Source organism: Charadrius vociferus, unplaced genomic scaffold (genome assembly GCF_000708025.1).
Source record: "Charadrius vociferus isolate BGI_N301 unplaced genomic scaffold, ASM70802v2 scaffold129, whole genome shotgun sequence".
NCBI classification, from domain to species: Eukaryota; Metazoa; Chordata; class Aves; order Charadriiformes; family Charadriidae; genus Charadrius; species Charadrius vociferus.
The window spans coordinates 2,841,752-2,852,582 of NW_009661374.1; the positions used below are offsets into that span (position 1 = coordinate 2,841,752).

The window sequence follows — 10,831 nt, forward strand, 5'->3', positions numbered from 1 at the left end:
ACCGGGGCGAGCGGGCCTACCGCCCGGTCCCCTGGAGTCCCCCCTCCCCGGGACGGCGGGGGACCCTTCCCGTCTGCTCCTTCCCGAAGCGGCAGTGAGGATCGTGTTGTAGCCCCCTAACGCCCCGGGGCGGGCTGTGTCACCTGCCTGCCCTGAAAGGGGGATTGGCGATTTCAGGTGGCGGCGGCGTTGAAGAAAGGACATGTCACTCCGACGGAGCTCTGCCAGAGGTGCCTTGCCCTCATCAAAAGCACCCAGTTTCTTAATGCTTACATTACCGTAGCGGAAGAAACTGCTTTGAAGCAGGCTGAAGAATCGGAGAAAAGGTACAAAAGCGGTAAGTTGATATTAGTCCTACTTGATATTAGTCCTTAAAAAGCTGTTGCGGAGGAGCTCTTTGTGTTAGATTAAGCAGCTTTTCTTTTTAAATTAGGGGTATGCTCTACGTGTTGGACTATTGAGGGATGAGGATTGTGGTTGAGGCTTCAGTGGGTGCATGCTGGTGGGTACGTGCCTGGCACTCGGTGGCATATTCATTCCGAAAATCAAAGGCAAGATCTGGACCAAACCACAGAGGCAGTGCAGATTAAACAGGCTCTGTGCTTCTTGAACAGCACTGCCACAAAGGTTGCTAATTTTAAGTTGGTAGCCAGCAGTTACCATGAAGAGGAGGATGCAGTGGTCTTTTGCGGGCCAGTTGACTGAGGTGGACAGATGTCCCGCTCAGCCTATCAGGTTTTAAATTAAGAAAGCAAATGAAAGTAAAGCAACTTTGATAATTGCAGTTATTTGTTGGTGAACAGAACAGCATTTAACCCTGTTACCTGCAGCATTTAGAGGCTGACCATCCTCGTTTTCCTTTGCATTTCTCAGAAGACAGAAAAGGGAAATTTTCCCCTAATAGGGTACTTGTTTTCCTTCCTGGGTGACACTTGCTGTCCTCTGACAGCTTAAGAAAATTGCCAGCCAGAGTGTTTTCTTCCTGACATAGGCGTTGTATTTTATTTTTTTTTCTGGATGGTGGATAATTGATCACGTAGGGAAGATTTTCTCCGCTTCAGTAATTTTTTTATATCATAGGTACTGTGTATGTCAGGTGGGCAGGATTTATGTCTCCCAGCCTCAGGACGGAGTAGGTTTAGTCAGCACCTATAGCTCAAATAAGCATTACGTGGTCATATTTGAAGAGGTAAGCACTCCTTTGGGATAGCTAACCTATATGAAAGCAGCTGCCTGTCTTGTAGGCGTAGACACATTTGCAAGAGCTCATCTCTGTGGGGTCAGGTCTAGTCTGGGCAGAATGCTCAATGCTAGTTAGAATGGAAGATGACCTTGAAAATGTAACAGCCAGCCATCAGATGCTAAGTGGATAGCTGTCTTGCTTCCAAAAAAGACCTGAAGGGACATGTAAAATAAAGTGTAATTGATAAGAAGACTATAAGTATAGCACAATTTGCTTTCATCTCTGTTGTCTTTGCAATAATTTCTAATGCAGGTCAGCCGCTGGGTGTTTTAGATGGAATTCCAGTTGCAGTAAAAGACAACTTTAATACAGCTGGCATTGAGACAACATGTGCATCAAACATGCTAAAAGGTACAGTAGAGCTCTGAAATGAGATCTGATTTTCCTTTAAGAACTCTTGCTCTTCTCTTTAAAAGGTTTATGGAGTGGAGGTTTCCATAAATCTAAATGTTTTCAAAAAATGAGGTGAACTCATTTGAGAAAATACATTTATCTAATTTCTTCTGCTAAGCTCATCTGGTATTACAGATGCGTATATTTCTTGTGTAAGCACATTATCTCCTTTATTCATACCATTACAGGTTTTTAACAATGCAATGTTTATTATGGCCCATATGCTAAAATAGAATTGGTCTGTAGTTCACATTTTGCTTCACGTTACTTTTAGGTCTACAGGAGAGAAGTTAGCACTGTTTGCTGCTGTTCTCTCTAGCAAAATCCAAAGACAGTCTTCTTTTCTTTGTTCTGTTGATAATTGCTGACTTAAGTGTGTTTTTCATATGGTTGTAGGAAAAGTAGCGTTAACAAGTCTTTTCTCTATATTCCTCATATACAGACACAATCTATAAGGCTTTTTTAATTTTTGAAATTTCCTAAGCTCATTGTTTCTATTAACGTGCCATGGACGTTTTGAAGGCATTACAATGTTTTCATGGTAAAAGCAAAAGTAGAAAACATATCTTATATCTCTCTTGTTTTGCATGATGTAAACTGAAAAGTTTTGTGGAAGATGGCTCAAGTAAATCCGCGGAACCCTAATATGATTGTGGGGTTTTTTTAATAGCAGAAGAAACAAAATATGCTTTTGCCATTTTAAAAAGTGTTATATTACCTGAGATGCTTTTCCTTAAAGCGCATGCTCAGACCCGTTGCGATTGATTGCAATGTCATGGCTGAGAGTATTAGGAGTGACGTCGTCCTTGTTCCCATTGAGGGTGGGGGTGGAGAAACCCCTGTCAATATTCACAAAGGGTATCTGCCTAGGATCTCATGCAAGTGTCATGGTTCTCAGCCTAGTTTATGTAAGGTCTAAGTGGTCGAGGGTGCATACGTTTGATCACAGCATAGCCAGTTAGTATTTCAGCTTGTGGTTAACCATATGCTTCTTTATCTCGTGGCAACGGGAGATAATTCAAGATAGCTTAGCACTCCTCTGTAAAGAGCTGTTTCTCATTTCTTCTAGTTTTCGACAGTTCCTGCAAATTGGTTGAATTCAGTAATTTGCTACCCCTGTGGTAAATTGTTTATGTGAAGTCTTAGCTCCACACTCTAGAAATGTATAATCCAGAATTACTGGGTTGTAAATTGTGGATTAAAAAAAAAAAAAAAAAAAGACATCACAAACAAAACAGCAATTGGCTTACTTTTGCTAAATTTTGGAAATCGCTCATGTTACCTTGAAGCAAAACTATGGCACTCGAAGTGACAATTCTTATGCACAAATAATGACAACTTTGAAGTGTTCAGAGTAGCTACTTTAAAAAATCAGCTGTATCTCACCAATCACTCTCTTAATTGTTCTCATTGCTTTCAGGTTATATTTCTCCTTACAATGCTACAGTAGTTCAGAAATTACTGGATCAGGGAGCTGTGCTTTTAGGAAAAACAAACCTAGATGAATTCGCAATGGGGTGAGTGATGTTTATTATTTTTAATGTGTGATTGCACATTAAAGAGAATACACACCATCTGTTCCGATCTACCTGTAATCCTTAACTCCTCTTTCTGTGAGGTTAGAAAGTAATGAATGTTTACCTGTAAAGAGTATATAGAGCTGCATGAATTTCTCACTCAGCATTTATACTGATGTGTAATTTATATAAATGCTGAGTTTTATGAACATAATGTTCAATTATAGCTGTGTTTGAGAGGGAGGAAACAGTACAGCCTTTGCAGAAGGCCGAGGACAAGCAGACTTCTTCCAGATCCAGTAGTGTGTTAGTAGAATTGGTTACAACACCAGTTAATTACTGCCTTTTTCTCTCTCCTTACTGGTGGTTTTTGCCCTTAGCTAATTATTATCATGCCCCCCAAGGCAGTCACTGCCTCTGCCGGTCAGCCACTGGAGTAATTTCTACAAGTATTCGCTGATTTGCTGCCGACAGGCTAATCTAGAGCAACAGTTTAAATTGCCTAAGCTAATGTTGGTGACTTTTTGTCAGGAGCACGTTGGAAAATGCTGTCACAAATTGATTCTCCAGCAAATCAGTGAAGGCCGCCAAGCTACAGCAGGGAACAGCACTGGGCCATTAGGGATGTGAATCTCTGTCACTACAACTGCTGGGTCTGGAAAGGAATGTCTGGGACTTTAGTTACCTATGAGAAACAATGCGTTGTGTTTTGGTTTTGTTTTTATTTTACCTAAACCAAAGACAGAAGTTTGATTGGGAATTCACATGGATGGGGTGGAAATACTTTGACTGTATTGTTTTGGCTAAAGTAATTTCTGTGTCAGAGACACTCTTCAGAGAAAAAGCAGGGAAAAAGCATGGAAAAAAACCCAAACGATTGTGCAGTATTACAACTGGTCTAAGCTTATTAAAGCACAGGATACTCCTTTTTTAGGAGTTTTAGGCTTATCCCACCGCTGGCCTCGCATCTCTGATCTGTGTGTTTGCATGGTCTCTTACGCTAGCAGCAATACAGCTGCACCATGAGCTTGATCAGGGAGCTGATCCAGCTCAAAAGTAATGATGTCTTAATAAGGTTAGTTTTCAGCTGCTGTGTCAACTGTCTGCTCTGTCTGATGATTTGGTTAATAACACTGGCACCCTGATGTCGGGGAACATAGGGTGGAGGTTGTGAGGAAGGAGGAAAGTACCCCCGCCCCTGCTTCTGGTGGCAGCTCCCACTTAGGTGACCACAAGCTGACTGAAACCAGTTTCTGAGAAGCCAGTCCAGCACTCTGAACCAGCCAACTGTGGCCTCAGGAGAGGGCTACAGAGTGAGTAATACTGTGTTATTTACAGAAAAGTGCTTGTTCCTGCTATTGCAGGGCTTTTCCTCCCCTCTAGCAGCATGGTTTTCCACAAGACTGTGGTGGTCTTCTTTTGCCTTTACCAAATGCAGGGTTAAGAAACCAGAAGACCTTTGTTTTGAAGCAGAGGTGCAGCTTTACTGTCACATAGCTTAAATCAGTTTTGTGGGTTTGTGATTACATTCTTTTCAGTGGCATTAGCAGAAGTTAGAAAGACGTACAAGTTCAGGTTCTGTGTCAGAAAGGGATGAAGATCTATAAACTTTGCAATTCTATGTAACATTGTTGAAGTTAATTGCACAAGGATTTATGTACATCAGTCTTTTTGTGTTGAAATTGGATTTGCTAGGATGAAGGATGAGGAATTGGATATAGAAAAAAACTTGGTGGATGCAATGTGTCATCTGTCACTTCTGTCTGTATTTGTCCTGTCTGGCTATCTTAGATCTGGAAGTACGGATGGGGTATTTGGACCAGTCAGAAATCCCTGGAGTTACTCAAGACAGTACAAGGAAAAATCTGTCCGAAAACCCCATTCTGACAGTGAAGAGTCTAACTGGGTAATAACAGGAGGGAGCTCAGGGGGCAGTGCGGCTGCTGTGTCATCTTTCACATGTTTTGCGTAAGAGGCTTTTTAAAACTGTTTTTTATTAAATGTCTCAAAATACGTTGCAGGGTTTTAATTTTATAATTTCCTTATAATCTAACTTGAAATGGGAGGGTTATTTGCACTGGCATGCAAGAATTGATTTCAGCATCCCTAGTTTCTTTGTGCCATATCATGAAGCCACAATTAATCCATGTAGGCAAATTTAGGCTTACTCATTTTGAGTGTTATTCAGCATACTGATATGACCACTTTACACTGCGTGAAATAAAATGATAATGGCAGTAAAGGAATGACAGTTCTATCGTTATTCCCATGTACTCTTAAAATTAACATAGGTTTTGTGACATATCCTCTTCCTCAGTTAGCGTGTTACACAAATACATGCTGAAAATGTAATTCAGCAAATGAGGAGATCCCTTAATTTGTAACAGTATAGTAATCTTTCCTACCCTCCTTTGTTTTTATAGCAGAGTTATGTAATAATACAGGAGATATGGGATCTGAAAGCTTTCAAATCCCTGCCTTAACAAAAGGATACACAGATACTTACTATACAGATGCTTACAAACTTGTCTGTTTTAAAAAGTTAGAAGACAGTTTTAGATTTTTGTGTTGTGGGGGTTTTTTTAAGGAATTAAACAAGCCAGATTATTTTATTTTTTTTACAACGATTGTTGTTTGCATGGAATAACAACACACTATTTAACAAATCAGTTGTCTATACAGTCTTCCCCATCCAACTGTTAAAAAAAATCTGATCCTTAAAACTCTCATTTTATGCAGTTTTTAGAACTACGTAGTGGAGCACATTTTATAGAAGATCATTTCAGTTGTGCTCTTAGCTGAAAGGTGTTCAAGAATGCTCTTTAGTTACTGTGTCCTTGTTTACCCATGGACTCTTTTGCTAATGTTAATTATAGCTTTTTTAAAAAAAATACAATGTTTTTACATACTCAGTTTATTTTATAATTTTTTAATGAGTCCTCTCTTCATCTCATTGCCCTTTGCTAGGATGTACTCTACTCATATTTTAATACTCTTGAAACCGAACTTGGTGCAGCCTTTCCCAAGGACTGCTGGTCCTTGTCTTGAGCCAGAATGGCCTGATCCTGATATGGTCTGGCACCTTCTCTTACGTGCTGGGTGTGCTGAACTCCCATTTTGCACTGCTCAGCACTTTGTCTGATCAGGGACATTTTTCGTCCAGCTATTTTATTGCCTATAACCTATTGTATATCCACTCTATTAGTTTCTTTCAAGCATCAGGAATGCTGCCAGTCTTTGTCTTTTTCAATTTGATATTTGGATGTACAGAAACGCTACAAAATTGAAGATGTTTTATATCAACACAAAAGCTTTGAAAAAAATTCCACTTCAGCAAAGTCAATTGAATTGGTTCAGCCATCTCAGAAACAAATTCCTATGGGAAGAGTCACATACGCACTTCAATAAAAATTATACCTCCTTCCGAAGTTTAATTTATTTTTGGCAAAGATTTGAATGAAAGCTATTTTAATTTTTAAATGGTGCTTGAGTTAAAATTATTAAAAACAAGAGAAGAGCAGGTTTCATTTCAATATGAATTTCCGATTCCATTACAATTTTTGAAATAAAAATTTCGGTTTAGAAAGAACAAGATTTCACCTGTGAAAGAATAAAAAAAAGAAGTCAACTTAAAAAAAAATACTGTGTTCTAAAAGGACACTTAAGCTACTCTAAACTGGGAGTTCTGATGCTCTGCTTTGTAAGTTTGGAAACAGGAAAAACATCCTAGGCTTTGAAAAGTATGCCCTGTTACTAAGAGCAAAAAGTGTACTGTGTTGCTATTTATTTGTATACTGGAATATGCTGCTTCATAGTATATTGGCCACTGAATAAATAAGATATCACTGTCTGAAATCTGTACACTAAATCATAGGAGACATATCTTTTGGACTCCACAGAACTGGAACAGACCCACAGAGAAGGCAGATGTAAATCTTTGGGGCCATATTCAGATGGCCTAAATTCTGCCGGTCTGCCTCTGCTTTGTGGAAAGAACTGGGCTCTCCTGATGACTAATTCAGAGGCCCTAAGAAAAATACGAGAAAAAAGATAAAAAATAGCAGGCATAGGGAGCACACTGAAATTAAGGTTGTGTAGTTATGACTTCTAATCTGGAAGAAGTAACGTGTTTTTAAATCCATGCATCTTAAAGCCATTTTTATTATTTGGAAATGTTCTGAATTATTTTACTAATGCTAATCCTTTTGAAACCATAGAGCCTTAGGGTCAGACACAGGAGGATCTACCAGAAACCCCGCTGCTCACTGTGGTGTAGTAGGTTTAAAGCCAACATATGGACTGATCTCTCGCCATGGTCTCATTCCTCTAGTGAATTCCATGGATGTGCCAGGAATCCTAACCAGATGTGTGGATGACGCAGCAGTTGTGTTAGGTACTACTAATTCATTCATCTTTGTATACAACATATCTTTGTTTACAACTTCGTCTCAAAACAAATTTAATTCTGGCTACCCAGTGTACATTTTCCTGTTCTTCATATGTCATGTATTTCAGGTTCACTTGCTGGTCATGATCCTAAGGACTCTACCACAATTCAGGACAACTTTAAGCCATTTGAACTACCCAATTTGCCTGATGTCAGCAAGCTTTCCATAGGAATTCCAAAGGTAACATTTAAATCCTGTCAACAATTGTGGACAGGAACAGCAAATAGGACACCTAACAAAAAAAATATTTCTCTGGCCCACCACCTCCCAGTCTCTCATGATTTAAAACACTGAAGACAATATGAGCAGTTCCTGAAAAAGAGCAGTATGTGCTCTGTTGCCTGTGCAGGCGATTTGGAGCGACCATATGCTAATGCTTCATCTAAAGCATTCTGTCGTTGTTGTGAGAAACACTTGTTGGAAGTTCCAGGGCAAACGGGGCGCTTCGATTCTTGGTTCTCTCTGTTGCTCTTTCATCAGTCACCTATATAACCTCAAACAACTTGCTCTTAGTGCCTTCTCATACCATGTTGTTAGTACTGGTTTGTGTGGTGCTTTGAGATACTTGTCTAAATGGCACTTTGTTAATATGAAGCAGAATTTTAGAGGCATTTGAGTGGCACAAGGAGCTGTAATTTGCAGAGCTCTAACAGGGATTTAAAGACGGCTGTAATCTGGCTTCTGATGCATGCAGTTCAATCGTGTTTGTAACTGTAAGGATACTTGGAGTTTAGGCACAACCTTTGGGTCCTCAACCTATTTTTAACTGCCTGTTATAATTTAGTAAAGGCTCTGCCTTCAAAGAGACAATGTGAGCAACATTTATTGGTTTGATTCTCAGTATTTGAACCTGTGCTAAAATAGGTTTACCAAAAGATTTAATTTGGTAAACAGAGATGTCCACTGACCAATTAATTACTCAGGATCTGTGAAATGCAAAAAATGTATGCCTAGAAAATTGATTAGTTGCTCTCTATTGATTACTCTTTAGATTTTGATAAATCTAAAATAGTGGTATTGGATAGTTATTCATACTCTTTGGACAGTTGTTTTCCACTGCTACAGATTATCCTAAACGGATACATGCAATTATTAAACATGGGTCATAGCTACTCAGAAATCAGACAGTATTATGACTCTAATATTGTGGGTTAGAACTGAAGCAAGTATCTTCAAAAATAGAGAATTTTAATAGAATATCTTTAACTTAGCTCTTAAACAGGAACACAGTTTTTCTAAGTCCTCTCCCAACCCCTTGATTGTAGTTTTAATTTGGTGGGTTGTTTTATTTGTTTCATGCCGGTTGCCACTGCTATGCTGTGGCCACGTTTTCTTTTTACCTTTCCTACCCACAGTAGCCCTCATGTTAGGATTTAAACCTGAAGAGGTTCAACCCACAAACTGCAGAACAATGCAGTATAGTCTCCATGAATAGACAGATAAGTGGATAACTGGGCAATTCCTCCTTCAGAAGAAACTGTTGAAATTCCATGGTCTGTGGTATGTGGGTTAATCATACTGAGATGAACATCATATTCTTAAGAAGACTGAATCATGTTAATTTAATACTGCTTGATTGTGTAATGTGTAATAGATGCGAGAAGCTTTAATAACTCCCTTAAGTCACATAGTGGTGAGGTAATAGTTTCAGTGTATTTTTAGCAAGGGGTATTTGCATTTTGGTTGCCATTAGAAGTAAACCAGTATGTAAAAATCACTCCTCTTCTTGTTTTTTTTTCTAAGGAATATCATGCACCAGGGCTTTCTAGTGAAATTCTGGCTCTCTGGTCAAAGGCTGCTGACCTCTTTAAGGATGCAGGTGCTAAAGTAATTGAAGTGAGTTTACCACACACTCGTTACTCAATTGTCTGCTACCATGTGCTGTGCACAGCAGAAGTGGCATCAAATATGGCCAGGTTTGATGGACTGGAATATGGTAAGGCCTTTGAAAAATCTTTTTTCTCAGATAATAGAAACATTGCTGGATGACATTAAAAATTATTAGTTTTAATAGATATGCTTTTCATGGTTGAATGTTTGGTGTTATTTCTCCAAGATGAAATAGAGTAAAAAACCTGTGCAAATAAAAATGAGTAAATAATTACATATTTTAATGTATTTCACTTCCAGACATGTAAGTGTCTGGGCTTAAAATCTGTTTAATATTTCTGTAATGAAATAGGAATACGTTTTGTTGTTTTTCCAGAGTAGTAGCATGTCAGACTGCAGCAAACAGTGGCCTATTGTATTACTATGTATAACATTACCGTATGTGACTAAATCTTAAGGATTACAAAAAGTATTAATTTCCAAATTGCGTTTTCTTTTCAGGACACCGTTCTGACATGAACAAGTCCACAGAAAGTATGTATGCTGCAACACGACGAGAAGGCTTTAATGATGTTGTAAGAGGAAGAATTCTATCAGGAAACTATTTCTTATTGAAACAGTAAGCAGAACATCTCGAAATTCAAATTCAAATTTGCCAAGTTAACAATTTTTTAGCCAAATGGTGATTAATTGTTCATCATGACACGAAAAAAAAATTGTCCTTATACTACTAGCTACTTGTATTGTTATTATTGCTTTAGCTATATAATACCTCATGAACTGTTAATAGTAAATGAAAATGTTTTCCCTTAGTCTACCAGTGAGCTGCTTTTTTTTTTTTTGGCCCCTACCAGAGCATTACTGGCACCCATTAGTTAAATTAACCAAAAATCTGTCCTATGGTGTCACATTGAAATCATACTGAAGCCATTACTGTCCTAGTGTTAAAAGTTCTGTAGCTGTTAATATCATTAAAACTGTGTAGAAAAACTGCTGGTACATTCTACTGAGGTTGTTCTAGAGAAAGCCAGAAGATACGGCAATTAAATTAACTGTAGCTCTTCACCTCATATGCAGGGAAAGGAAGGCACTGGCAAAGGTGCTAAGCTGATGTCTTTAGAGAAGATGGGGTTTTATCCAGCTCATGTAGAGAAGCTGGTGCATGGATCAATTTGACTTTTTTTTTCTCCTTAGTTTTCACTCCTTATCCAGCAGTCCTAATTTATGTTAGTAAAACTGCTGGTTTTCTCTGTCTTAATTTGTTCAGATACAAACAGAAATATTAGTCGTGTAATCAGTCTCAAAGCAAGTGCGCTACAGAAAGAGCTCTGTCAGCAAGAGTATTCATCAAATGTGACTTCTAGTTGCTCTCAGAGACAGGAATGTTGTCAGTCAGTATG

At 38.7% G+C, this 10,831-nt stretch overlaps 1 protein-coding gene across 1 annotated transcript in view; it reads left to right on the plus strand.

Moving 5' to 3' along the window:
- The first annotated feature begins 174 nt into the window (after positions 1-174).
- The window catches only part of QRSL1 (glutaminyl-tRNA synthase (glutamine-hydrolyzing)-like 1), a 13,444-nt gene continuing 2,787 nt past the window's right edge, over positions 175-10,831 (plus strand). Inside the window, exons 1-8 of the mRNA XM_009893848.1 lie at positions 175-337; positions 1,496-1,594; positions 3,057-3,153; positions 4,945-5,121; positions 7,371-7,546; positions 7,669-7,781; positions 9,345-9,537; positions 9,933-10,050. Coding sequence (XP_009892150.1) covers positions 1,585-1,594; positions 3,057-3,153; positions 4,945-5,121; positions 7,371-7,546; positions 7,669-7,781; positions 9,345-9,537; positions 9,933-10,050 — 884 coding nt within the window. The 5' untranslated portion in view covers positions 175-337; positions 1,496-1,584. The remainder of the gene's footprint in view (positions 338-1,495; positions 1,595-3,056; positions 3,154-4,944; positions 5,122-7,370; positions 7,547-7,668; positions 7,782-9,344; positions 9,538-9,932; positions 10,051-10,831) is intronic.